This window comes from Salvelinus sp. IW2-2015, linkage group LG20 (genome assembly GCF_002910315.2).
Source record: "Salvelinus sp. IW2-2015 linkage group LG20, ASM291031v2, whole genome shotgun sequence".
Lineage (NCBI taxonomy): Eukaryota > Metazoa > Chordata > Actinopteri > Salmoniformes > Salmonidae > Salvelinus > Salvelinus sp. IW2-2015.
The window spans coordinates 39,286,157-39,300,189 of NC_036860.1; the positions used below are offsets into that span (position 1 = coordinate 39,286,157).

The window sequence follows — 14,033 nt, forward strand, 5'->3', positions numbered from 1 at the left end:
TGAAATGACTGATTTGTTGTACTATAGCCTGCTTTACTTTGCCATGATATAAGATTGTGTGTCCCACTTCTCTCCAGTGTTAGTAAATTGAGACCGAGAGTAAAGCACATYGTATCTTAGACTCATGGCCTGTATGTGTGTGTCATTGTGACAGTAGTACTCCTGGGTTTTGGATCTGTGTTAGTGGGACAACTCAGGCTACACTAGGATATGGGTCTCTTGACTCTGTGTGTAAGAGAAATGCTGTGTGAGAGTGTGTGTGCTCTTGTGGTGTGAGTGTTCTAGTTGTCTAATGTTGTACTGTATGTCTGTTTGTTGACAGGAGGCGAAAGCCCTGATTGCCCAGCGGGCGGACAATCCCAGGGAGTTCTTTAAGCAGAAAGAGAAGGCTGTGACCACTGGTGTGGACGTCTCTCCTGTCTCTATCCACAGGGCCGGTAAGACCAGAGGAGAGGGAGGGAGGGAGGGAGGGAGGGTGGATGTCTTTAGGTCACCAAAACCACCATTCGTCTTGTCATTCACCTCGTCGCCTGCCTCAGTCCCTGTACTGTACTGTCCCCCCAGTGTGTCTGTTATCACTGGTAGTGGACAGAGCCCTTTGGACCCAGACAGCTGGATATCCCACAGAGATCTGGAAGCCAGGAGAACAGTTGGAGTAGAATTCAGATGAAGATGAGGAGTAATCCAGTTGAAGACAGATGAAGAAGAGAGACAGATTCTCTAGCAGTGTTCCCTTGCAGACTACATAGATGCGGATAACAATTGGCACAAAGGAGCCAGGTGGAGCTGAATGGAAACTGTAAGAAGTGCCTGACTCAGTGAGGGTCTCCATTCTGAAGAAGACTCCTGTCCACCTGCAAACCCAAGCAACCAAAGAATCTCCCTGAAACAATCTGTTTTTGTCTACAAGCAACAGCATATTTTCATAAAGGACTATAGCCGCTGTGTGCATTCCATCTGAAGATATTGAACTGAATCTATGTTCAGTTCCTTTCTCCATCATTAATGAGCTTGGTGCAGAAGAACAGCGAGACAAAGATAACTTCAAAAAACAGTGCTTCTCATTTCTACTACATCACTACTTTGTCCACAGTGTGTCATCACACTAACCACTCTCTCTTCCTTTCTCTCTTTGACCTCACTTCTTTGGTTTGATTCATGGTTGTGCGTCTATTTGTCTTGTCGTCTGTCTCTCCATTCATCCATCCGTACGTTTTATTCCTCTGGTGTCTCCCTCTGTTCTTCCTCCGTGAACCTCTCTTGGGTGTCTCCTCTTCTCTCCTCACTAATGGGTTTATATGGGACCATGCCCATTCACCCACAATCCTTCACTTCTCACGGGGATCCTCTTGGGCCTTACCTCGTTTTATCTTGACTTTCTCCTTCCTGTCTTCCTCCTACTCTCCCCTGTCTCTCTCTCTCTCGCCTCTGTCTCTCTCTCACTCTCTCCCTATCTTGTCTTTTCTTGTCCTCCCTGCGTCTGTATGTGTGTCGCTCCGTGTGTGTGTGTGTGTGTCGCCCTGGGCCCTGTCTTTTGTCAGGCCGTTTGGACAGCCCGTTACCAGGCCGTTTGGACAGCCCGTTTTTGAAGCAGCAGCACAGTCCCAGCGAGCCCAGTCCGCCCCCCCTCTGCACCCCGCCTCATGCGAGGCTGCAGCCCGCTGCACCCGGTAGGTACTGTACAGGAGGAGGAGCAGGGAGGACATGGAGACCCCCCCTCAGCCCCCCCACCCACCCTCACAGGACCACAGTAGAGGACACTCACCCCCAATCCTTCACCACGAACCCCACCCTAAAGCTGCTGTGGCAAACTCGACCTCTCTCCTACCCCATCCTTTCTCACCCCCGCTAGCTCAGCACTACTGTTAGCTAACCTGGGCCTGACATGCTCTATTCTATTTTGAGTCCTTGGTGAGCATGTGATATAGATACCCATGGTAAAGTGGACATTGTTGGGACTGTCTGTAGGAGATGAGTGGCTGTGCAGTGTGCTAAAACCCACGGTGCCCTGTGCTAAAAGTCCTCCCAGTGTGATGACAGATCCCATTACAGGCTGTGTCAGTCAGTCAGCCCGCTCCTGGTGTGGCCTCTTTCTCTGCACTCCCACTCTGGTGCACTGTGCTTTTAGTTGTCTTGCTGATTTTCTTAAATGTATTTTTAATTGTATTTATTTATTTCACCTTTATTTAACCAGGTAGGCTAGTTGAGAACAAGTTCTCATTTACAACTGCAACCTGGCCAAGATAAAGCAAAGCAGTTCGACACATACAACAACACGTAGTGACGCCTCTAGCACTGAAAATCAGTGCCTTAGACCGCTGCGCCACTTGGGAGCCCCCTTGATGATGGCTGTATCTATCAAAGAGCTGTGTTGATCATGGCCCTTAGTTCTGCCTACTATTGCCTCTTATATATCCTATCACAAATGAATCTTAGTACTAACTACCCTAACGTACTAACACACTATCTTGTCAACGGCTTCAAGTCTTCCATTCCCTTCACGCCAATGATGTTTACTCCATTATTCCTCTGTCGCAATGTTTATGTTGTCCACTGAGGTCTGATCTTTTATCCAGGGGTTGTGGGGATGATAGTATGGTTAGGGGACTAGTCATAGTAAACCCTATTGGGCAGGCTTTCACCTGGAGGAGAATTATCCAAACCTGCAAACAGTAGGTTCCATGCTTCATTACTTGTTTTGGCGATCTCACTTCGTGTCCACCTTTACCCCCTTCTCCTTACCCTGTTTCTGCTCTCATGCTACTCTTGGACTGTGATGCTCTGCCCCGTACACACATACCTCGCGTACCTCCTGAACTATGACCTGTGAGTGTGTGTCGCCGTCGAGCTGCTCGTTCATTTGTGTTGCCTGTGGTCTCTGGGCTTGTGTTGTGGGCCCTGTGTGACCGTTATGGATGTTACCTCTGACCTATGTGGAGTATTGTACTGGAACTGTACTGTGTCTTTCATAATGTTGTGTGGTCTGTCTGTGAAGGCAGCTCTGGTGAGGGTGGCCAACCAGTTCCAACTAGTTCCTACTAGACCCAACACCCTAGATATGTCATAAAAGTTTTCCTGCAAATGGATTCCTATACCACCATGAAATTCAGCCTGTACTTTTCACCTCTGCATGTGAAATATTGCCCCCCTTAAATTGAAACTGTGTTTATAAATGGTTCAGCTTTGATAAGGACGGGACAATATCCTATCCTCTCCTTAGTATTTAAAGACCCCTAGATTAGTAGTGAAGTGGGAACCCCACCAAAGCAAGATGCTGTAGTCACTGTATATCATCACCAGTCAGTCATCTTTATGTCCTGTTGCTCTCAGTCACAGTGATGTTGGTCATTATCAATGGTTTGTTTGTTGGTACTTTGGCTCTTAGTAATCACGAGCACGTTCTGTTATTGTGTCCGCAGTTCCTGGTCTGAATTGAATGGAAGGGAATTGTGTTTGGTGTATCAGCCTGTATAATGTGCTGGGGTTTATTCGTTGAATGGATATTCATTCTTTGTCATCGAGATTCGCCCTCCTCAGGTCAAATCTCCCAGGTCATTCTTTGCAATGTGCATTACAGACAGCAGAGAATCACTAGCTGACTGAAAAACCGATTTATCCACAAATCACTTAATGTGTCAATTTGATGGACAATACACACATCCACAATGTATCCTGGGGCACGGTTATATCAGTCAAGACAAAAAACAAAGGTAATCCTCCACACACTATTGCTGCTTTCAGGTGAATTCGTTGTTTAGATCAAGACAACATCACCATGAAGATCTGACTGTCTTTTTGCTCGAGGTGTTGAAGGATGCCCCTAAACCCAGATCTAGGATTAGTTTACTTTAACTCCGCACTAATCATAATCATCGGATTTCTGACCTGTATCAGTGGTTAGGGGCAACTTCTACCTACAGTACTGATTGAAGGCCGTGTATTGTAGAGGAGAGAAGATATAGCCCTTACGGAGTAACTGTTGCTGCAGCTCATGCATGGGAATATCACTGTTGCTGCAGCTATATGCACAAATGCCTGCTGGGAAGGACCCAACGCTTCAACACCGCCAGTGATGTCACCCATGCATCACATGATCTCATCCCCAGCTGCATTTGTGCTTTAGCAGATATACAGCTGCTGTTGCACCATTCAAGTCGCTATTGAAATTAATAACTACACCATTGTCATCTCCAGTGTGAAATTGAATTCAGTGTTCAGGCTAGCCTGATTGTGCTTATTGTGACCAATGGTGGTATTTCATTGTGTTCATTATGTGATTTTGTGGTGGCGTTTTGACTGTGTTTAGTATTTGGTTGTTTGGTAACATTTTTGAACATGCTTGTGCTTTTGATTGTGGGGTAGTGCTGTATTTGTTTTGTGTTGGTGATTTGAATGTGTCATTTTGATTGTGAGTGAAGGTATTGCACAATGGTGATGTTGGGTGGTGATTATGGGAAGTTCTGGTGGTCTTCCCTCTCAATGTGTGTTGTCTGACCTTCCTCCAGATGGTGATGATGAAGGGAGCTCAGACCACAGCATGGGGACGTCCCCAACGCCTATCCCTAAAATAGTCACCACACCCATCCAGGAGGCAGAGGATGACAGCCGGAACGAGTGGGGTAAGACTGGACAGGGTTGTGTTATACTGGGGCCTAACAAGGACTTAAATAGTTGATTTCTGTTTGATTATGTTGCTATAGGCTACTTTGTACATGGTTAATGTTAGCATTTAAAACTATTGAGAGCCCTGGCTCTGTTGGCACTTTTTTTTATTGAACCTTTATTTAACTAGACAAGTCMGTTAAAAACAAATTCTTATTTACATTGACGGCATACCCCGGCCAAACCCTAAYCCGGACAACGCTGGGCCAATTGTGCGCCACCCTATGGGACTCCCAATCACAGCCGGTTGTGATACAGCCTGGCTATTATTTATCCCATACAAAAACACACACACCCACACACACACTGGGACTGTGTTTGCCCAGGCCTCATTTGCCTTCACAGATGGCTGGGCTTCCCCTTCTCATGTCTCTAGGCCCCAGTGGCACTCTGATACATATACTGTAGACTATGGGGTAGTGTGTGTAGATTGATGAGGGGGGGGGGGATTATGTCATCCATTTTAAAATAAGGCTTTCGGAATGAATGCGCTGTACATTTTACGGACCCAGTATATTTTACAATATTTATCTTTTGTTTGTTTTTAGTCCCATCCTTCAGCTCCATTCAACCCCTCCCATCTATCTCTGAACCCCTCCCATCTATCTCTGAACCCCTCCCATCTGTCTCTGACCATTATCCACTTTTGATTTTTATTTGCCATATATATTTCAGCTGTGATGTTTCACAAAAGTTCTGAACCTTTCTATTCTCATAGTTTCTACAGATTGTAAATGAAAGCAATTTTTTTTGCTAAGAGTATTATTATATTATCGATCGATTGAGTGTGACTTTTCAAATCCCCCAGCAGTGCTATTTGCAGTTAGCTCCAGGTAAATGTTTCAATTCTTCAGCCATTCCTGAACCTGCGACCAAAAACAAGCTACATATGGGACAGTACCAAAACAAATTATCTAATGATTCTGTCTCTTCACAGCAAAATCTGCAGAGCCAGGGTGGCGGTATCCCCCATCTCCAGTGCCTTCGGAAAGTATTCAGACCCCTTGACCTTTTCCACATTTTGTTAAGTTACAGCTTTATTCTAAAATTGATTTTAAATTTAAAAAATACAAATCCTCAGCAATCTACACACAATACCCCATATTGACAAAGCGAAAACAGGTTTTTAGAAATGTTTGCAAATCTATTAAAACAAAAAAAAAGACCTTATTTACATAAGTATTCAGACCCTATGCTATGAGATTAGAAATTGAGCTCCGGTGCATCCTGTTTCCACTGATAATCCTAGAGATGTGTCTACAACTTGGAGTCCACCTGTGGTAAATTCAATTGATTGGACATGATTTGGAAAGGTACACACCTGTCTATATAAAGTCCCACAGTTGACCGTGCATGTCAGAGCAAGAACCAAGCCATGAGGTCGAAGGAATTGTCCGTAGAGCTCYGAGACATGATTGTGTCGAGGCACAGATCTGGGGGAAGGGTACCAAAACATTTCTGCAGCATTGAATGTCCCCAAGAACACAGTGGCCTCCATAGTTCTTAAAAGGAAGAAGTTTGGAACCACCAAGACTCTTCCTAGAGCTGGCCGCCCGGCCAAACTGAGCAATCCGGGGACAATGGCCTTAGTYAAGGAGGTGACCAAGAACCCAATGGTCACTCTGACAGAGCTCCAGAGTTCCTCTGTAGAGATGGGAGAACCTTCCAGAAGGACAAATATCTCTGCAGCACTCCCCCAATCAGGCCTTTACGGTAGAGTGGCCAGACAGAAGCCACTTCTCAGTATAAGGCACATGACAGCCCCTTGGATTGCCAAAGGGCAACTTAAGASTCTCAGACCATGTGAAACAAGATTCTCTGGTCTAATGAAACMAAGATTGAACTCTTTGGCCTGAATGCTAAGTGTCACGTCTGGAGGAAACCGGTCACCATTCCTACGGTGAAGCATGGTGGTGGCAGCATCATGCTGTGTGGATGCTTCTCAGCAGCAGGTACTGGTAGACTAGTCAGGATCGAGGCAAAGATGAACAGAGCAAAGTACAGAGAGATCCTTGATGAAAACCTGCTCCGGAGCGCTCAGGACCTCAGACTGGGGTGAAGGTTCACCTTCTAACAGGACAACGACCCTAAGCACACAGCCAAGACAACGCAGGAGTGGCTTCAGGACAAGTCTCAATGTCATTGGGTGGCCCAGCCAGAGACCAGACTAGAACCCGATCGAACATCTCTGGAGATACCTGAAAATATCTGTGCAGCAATGCTCCTCATCCGACCTGACAGTGTGAGAGAGGATCTGCAGAGAAGAATGGGAGAAACTCCCCAAATACACGTGTGCCAAGCTTGTAGTGTCATACCCAAGAAGACTCAATGCTGTAATCGCTGCCAAAGGTGCTTCAACAAAGTACTGATTTAAAGGGTCTGAATACTTGTAACATGTATGTATGTATGTATGTGTGTATATATTTTTATTTTTTATACATTTGTAAAAAAAATATATATATATATTAAAAAAACTTTTAATCAATTTTAGAATAAGGCTGTAATGTAACAAAATGTGGAAAAAGTCAAGGGGTCTGAGTACTTTCCGAAGGCACTGTATATAACGTTCTATTGGTTGCATGAATTTTGTATTATAATTTAAATGGAAAAATTAGTAGTTTTGACTCAATCTCTTCCTAACTATTTTGCAATCTGTATGGCACAGCTGTCATTTTTTTGGCACTTAAATAAAAAAGTATACCAGTTTATTTTATCACAATTTTCTTGAAACAATTTTGGTCTTTAATGCAGGGCCGACAGACAAGTTCCTTTCTTTCTCCCCCTTCCACTTGCCTCTTCCACTTTTGCGGTAATGCTTTAATTAGTTGGTTGTAATTTTGGGTAGAGCAGACGTTTCCATATATTTTGGTCAGCTGCATGTGACAGCTCCACCAGTCCTCTTTATGATATAATTTACAAAGATYGTACCGTTTTTTAAAAAGTTTTATCAATTAGTATATTTGAGTTTAACCATAATATTTGTTGTTTTATTTGTTCTGTCTTTTCTGGTGGATTAAACTGAAATTGCAACCAACTTTCTATAGTTTGTTTTAAAAATGTATGATCGTTGGACTGTTTCGCTTTGTCTCCTATCAGGGCTTATTGATAACAACTTTTGATAACATTCCCTCTCTSCCTCCCCTCCAGGTGAGCCGAAGCAGCAGCCAGGCCCAGTCCAGGAGTCCACCCCCACCAAGCCCATTCAGAGCGTGGCCCCCCAGACCCGCCCAGACTCCCAAGCCCCGTCCTCAACCTCGGACGACTACGACCCCTTCTCAGGTTTCAGGCCCCTTCCCGCACCCACCGCCGCAGACCCCCTGGTGGACCTATGGGACAGCAGTCCTGCCACAGGCTCCGTCCCCTCTCAGGCCCTGCCTCCTGGAGGGCGAGTCCAGCCCCTGCTGAGCTTTGACGAGATGGGGGACGTACCATTCTACCCGGGGGGCCACGGGGGTGCTGAGGACGAGCCCTCCAGCCTGGTKGACGTGGCTGGGACCCACGATATGACCCTGAGCTACCAGCATGCACTGCAGCATGCTTCAGATGWCACTCAGCTGATGACCAATGGGGAGACGCTGCTCAAAGAAGGGACTCAGGTCATTACGAAATATTACATGACTTGGCAGAACTTGACATTATGTTAGTCTTATGCCATGTASTTACTTTGAAACTACTTTGATAACCAGAATGTAATTAACATTGAACACATTTTCCTGTATTTCAGCTTGAATTTCATATCATGTGGGGTTTATGACTTGTTGTGAATTGTTTACTTTGTTTGCATGTATTGCATCTCTCCTTTTTCTGAAGTCATAATATTATGGGCCACAAGGTGGCAGTAAATGCATTCTACATCGGCAGTAGTGAGTGCTACTGGTTACCTAGGAGAGAGAGGATGGAAGTCTGTTCTGTGTTCCTGATATGGAACAAAGATTGACACACAGAGATACACAGTACAGCACTGGATTATACAAATTGCCCCAAGATAACCCAAACTGTACTGTACATGCAGTATTTGTTTGAACCGTGTACCCTTGTGATGGCATAGCTGGAGGAAAATGTCTATATGCTGAGACAATACTGTTATTAACTAATCTGTCTGCCTGTGCAGGCGAGCGAGGGTTACTTCAGCCAATCGCAGGAGGAGGAGGACTGCTCTGCTAAAATGACCCCAACGCCAGTGTTTTATAACAAGCCACCAGGTGAGCGAGAGAGCGTCATGTTTGGCAAAGTCAGAAACACATTATTTAAGAACTGCTGTCACACTTCTTCTTGAAGACAGTCTGATGTATGATGATGGTTACGGTATGTGGTTGTTTCTGCCCCCTTCTGTGACATATTTTAAGACACCCTTGATGAAAATACTAAAGCGTGTGTGTGTGCAAAGATTGACCCAGTGGATTTGTGGATGTTTATCTATGCACTGTGTGTGTACAGAGATTGACATCACGTGCTGGGACACGGACCCTGTAATGGAGGACAGCGACTAGACGATGGCGGAGTAGTACAGTCCGGTGGAGGGAAGTAGAAACAACGCATCATCAACGACCAAACTGATTTTTTTTTAAAGTAATAATAAGTCTTGCATTAAAAAAAAAATCTGTATAATGTTCTAGAATAAAGCAAAAAAATGTTAGCCGCCGAAAAGGTTGTCGAGTTATTGTTAGAGATGCTAATTGGTTGATGAGCTCTTGTTTTTTTGTTTTTTTATTTATTTCTTAGATTTCTCCTTATTTGCTATGCAGAGTAAATAGCAGGGAGTGAGAACTACTTTCTTGCGTACTTATACACACAGCTCAGTAGCTCACGTCTGTGTCTTTTACAGCAGATATGACCCCTGTACCAGACAGGTAGCCTATTAAAAGGTAGAGCAAACCCTTTTGTGACCAATCACAATTATTCCTACCACAGCCCCCTCTCCCCCAACCCTGGGACCCACCTTCCACCCTCCCTAGTGCCAAGAGTTGCCCTGCTCTGGCCCTAGCTTTGGCCCTCTCCCCTGAGGCCTAGGGGACCTAACCTCACCCCTCCCATTCTGGGTAGCTGGTTGGGGATAAAAGTGGGCACGGTGCCTGGGGGAAGGGTGAGGGGGATCAGAGAGGAAATGGTGCCAAGTGTAATCCTGAATATTTCAATGTGTCAGTTTGGCCATGGGGCCTTACTCGTAATCCACTGTAGGCAGATAGAGGAGGAGCGGGGAACCAGACAAAGGCATGGCGGACATCATAGTACAGGCTGGGATAGCAGTACTATTGTACTATATCATAGTAAAACCCTAAAATATATATATATATGTGCAAGTCACTTTGAAAAGGAATATCTATCGTAGTTTCTTATTGTTGTGATGGTTGGCATACACACATTTTCCCCTAGTCTGTTTTTCTGCTGGGAAAGTATTACTGCTATCCCAGCAGAAAATCAGACAAGAGGAAAATGTGTATGTTTTTTACTACCTATTAAAAGTGTACTAGAAATGAATATTCAGGATCTTTGAATCATGGCCATAGCTGTAGTCTCGTTTTGTTACGTCTCCAGTGAAAACTAGGCAATAACTATATCTAGAGTACTCAGATGGGAACGAGGACATTCGTCACACGTTGTGGCACTATGAACGGAACAGTGCGTCTTGTACTAAGGTTGTTGGAGAGCTGCCACTGTAGTCTCTGCTTTATAACACGATACCCTTATTTTCAGTAGACACAAATTCACTCTTTTGCATTCCATCTGTTTAAATCTCCCTCGTCCTTCTTTTAAAATGATGTAGTTCACATGCACGCCCCCTTGATGGCCTCAGAGGCACTATTGTAATTCTACCGTTGGGACTATGTTGTTTTTGTACAGGTCTCATTCCCTGCTTGACTTTCACCCAGTCATCTCAGTTCTGATTTGACCCCTACAGTCTAAATGAGAAACAGTACAGTAGACTAGCTTCGCCAGTAGGCCTTAGAAATGATTTTGATCATCAAGACTCATTATCCTCTTTTATTAATGTTATTAATGCTCCAATGTTTAGAACAGATGGTTATTGACGTGACCCCCCCCCCCCCCCCCCCCCCGCCCCACATGGCTTGCAGACTGTCTGTCTCAGTCTTCCTTCATATGATCTAGAGGTTGTTTCTTATTGTTACTGTTCAAGGGTAGTGTCATTTCTGAGATTCCACACCTCTGATCTGATTCTAAATAAATCCTGTCATTTTTATTCATAGAGATAGAACAGTTCTATATTGTTCTATCTCTCTGTTCTTACCACAGAGTTCTGAGTGGGAACCAGCAAGCAATAAGAAAGAAAAAAAACAATGTCGTTTTTTTGTTCTGTAAATAGCGTTTGATATTTAGTAATATACAACTAATGATCGACTAACACTTTTTTTTGTTTGTTATTGTGGCCCTTATGATTATGACACTTTGAATTGAGGCTCGTTGTGGGATTGAGTGAGATTTTTAAATGAAGTTTCTTTGAAGAGAGATTTGAAATGTGAGTCGTGGTGGGATACCATATCCCTCGCAGCCTTTTCTGTATATGAGAATCACCTAATGCTTGGTAAGAGCCGACCAACCTGCATCTTTAGCAGTAACTGACACCATTTCCACATAATTTCAATGTTTACTTCTTCCCTCTGATAACCTCCTGGTTAGTGATTATTATTCTCTCCCTATTGCACTACTAGGAGACTACTACTCTACTACTACTACCCCTAATACTCGCCCCAAAGCAAGGCTTAGCTGTTCCTTGTCTTAACTGGTCTCTTTTTATTTAAAAGATAGAAATAAAAAGATTCTCTTCCCTCTTTTGCGTCCGCTTCTCACACTCTGTTTTTTAAATAAGCGCAAGATCTTTTGTGACATGCTAAGTGCTGATGTATGTTAATAAAAGACTTAAAAACCTCCAAACGATGACTTCAGAGTTTTGATTTATTTTTWAWWTTTTTATTTTTTTGCCCACTTCTCCCCAATCCAGTTGTACAATTGGGGCTGCAGGTAGCCTAGTGGTTAGAGCATTGGGACAGTAACCAAAAGGTTGCTGGACCGAATCCCTGAGCTGACATGCTAAAAATCTGTCATTCTGCACCTGAACAAGGCAGTTAACCCACTGTTCCCCGGTAGGCCATCATTGAAAATAAGAATTTGTTCTTAACTGACTTGCCTAGTTAAATAAAATCCAATTATAATTAAATAAAATCCAATGCACTTGAGCACTGAAATATTATCATGACTTAAGGAGGAAGTGCAGAGGGAAATGCTAGCATCATAGAATTAAATAGAACATTAGAATGAACATTGGCATCCCTGCAATGTGACTAAAAGGACATCTGTCTTGGTCAGGGAATCTTATAGCATATATTGTTTTTTTTTTTACATTTAAATGATTTAGCAATCAAATAATCTCTTCAAAGCAGGTATGATCATGAACACAAAACATCCAGCAACATTGAAACACAAGTCTGTCAAAGCCACTTGTCATGTTTGTTTTGAATCTATTTTTATTCAACTGCATTTTATTAAAGAGATGTTGGTACCATTGACTTAGTCCAGGTATGGTTCTATGAAGACCCTTTCTCACAGGTATACATAGAACACATAGGCTGCGTCCCAAATGGCACCCTATTCCCTATATAGTTCCTATGGGCCCTAGTCAAAAGTACTATATAGGTAGTAGGGGGACATTTTTGCTATGCATTCCATACAATACAGTAGTAGCAGCAGATGTAGGAGTGACTAACAGAGAACAGCTCCTGCAGTCAGATGTATACAGAACACTTTGCATGCTACATGCTGTACAGACAGTCACAGCGGAACAGGTATGTATTTGTGAGGTGTCACAGAGAGTCCATACTATGGCAGGGCCACGTCCTGCTATAAGCCATATCAATCTGTAGCCTGTCTGGACCGATATGCTTCCTTGGATGGTAAATAAATGTCTGTCTGAATTCCTCAAATGATGGATATACCACAGTGATGCCAACCCAATGTTAGAGGAACGGTCCATTCTATCAGGGCATTTTATTAAGCTCCTCAAAATGGCTGCCACATTGCCAGCTAGACAGTGGATGTACCCGGGCACAGAGGTAGAGGACTCATCTTTGTACCATTAAAGCATCTGTGACAGCATAGGCAGCCCTATTAAAGCAATCTCCATTTTGAAGTAGTCCAGTTTCTTCTTCACGATTGACTGATCCCTCCTCATAACCCGGTTGGACATGACTCCAACAGGATCACCGGGATGGACCAGCCAAGGAAGTTGGAAGTCCCACCCAGTTGACTACATTAAAGTGGTGGAAGCCCTCAATGGCGCTGCAAATGCTAATACCTTTTGGCCACTAGAGGCCTCTCATTCTCTATGATTATGGGTCTAGTTCCAACTGTGTTGAGCGACCCCTGGGTTAGGAGATGGGAAACTCTGTCAGTCGTCAGACACTACTGACAGTCCCAGTCCCACACTAGTAGCTAGAAGCCATGTAACCTAGCCCAGTGGCCCATATCCATTGTGCTCTGACTATGTTCAGCACTGGCCACACAGCTGGCGTTCCCATTCACTCTATGTAAACAGACTCTGAGCTAGCACTCTGGCCTGGTGGTTGCCAAGCAACACGTAGGCCAACAGAGGAAGGATGACAGTTTACACCTCTGTCTTTTCCTTCTGTGGCGGAGGAGGGGAAAGAGAAAATGAAAACCGCATAAACAAAATAACAGTTGTACAATTAAATAAGCGACTGGAATCAAGGCATGACAGCTCAGAAGCAATTGTCAATCAATCAAGAAGACTGTATATGACATGTTGTGTGATTTAAACAGACAAAACATTTGGCAAAATAATATTTAACATTACTTCTACATTCAAGCATGGATAGAAACACCTCAAATTAAATAGTGTTCATTTTCAGTTACACTTATMTCATGAATCTGTACATTCAGGGGCCATTAAATTGATTGTTCCAAAAAAGGAAAACTCCTAAGCTCTCAAAATGATTGTCTAAATGCAATTGTATACTGTTAAAAAAAAAAAAAACAGCATCTGGAATAAACTTAATGGACTGCCTCAATTTGAGATTTTCACAAGATAACCACAACTACCTTAATATATAAATAAGTGCTCTTTGACATTCCCCTATTGCCCCTCGCTTCAAACTGCAATACTTTTTTTTACCCCTCAGTAATAACATTATCTCTATTTACAGGAATGGCCTCAAGTAGCTTTCTCTCATGCTCTCTTTCTCCTCTCACCCCTTTTTCTCTCTCTTCCCCTCCTGTGTCTCCATCTCTCTCCTTCTGTTGGGTACTGTATGTTCCCTACCTGCACATTTGTATAACCTGCTATAACCTGTAATGGTGGTGTTCCTTGGATTGAAGACCTCCAATCCAATACCCTAACT

At 43.7% G+C, this 14,033-nt stretch overlaps 1 protein-coding gene across 5 annotated transcripts in view; it reads left to right on the top strand.

Moving 5' to 3' along the window:
* Window positions 1–9,298, top strand: part of dbn1 (drebrin 1) — a 105,237-nt gene extending 95,939 nt beyond the window's left edge. For 2 of the 5 annotated variants that reach the window (XM_024011178.2, XM_070449383.1), the window contains exons 10-15: window positions 323–437; window positions 1,542–1,670; window positions 4,506–4,619; window positions 7,810–8,258; window positions 8,774–8,864; window positions 9,100–9,298. In XM_024011178.2, coding sequence (XP_023866946.1) covers window positions 323–437; window positions 1,542–1,670; window positions 4,506–4,619; window positions 7,810–8,258; window positions 8,774–8,864; window positions 9,100–9,152 — 951 coding nt within the window. In that variant the 3' untranslated portion in view covers window positions 9,153–9,298. The remainder of the gene's footprint in view (window positions 1–322; window positions 438–1,541; window positions 1,671–4,505; window positions 4,620–7,809; window positions 8,259–8,773; window positions 8,865–9,099) is intronic. The other 3 variants (XM_070449382.1, XM_070449381.1, XM_070449384.1) reach the window with 3 other exon arrangements.
* The last annotated feature ends 4,735 nt before the right edge of the window (window positions 9,299–14,033 follow it).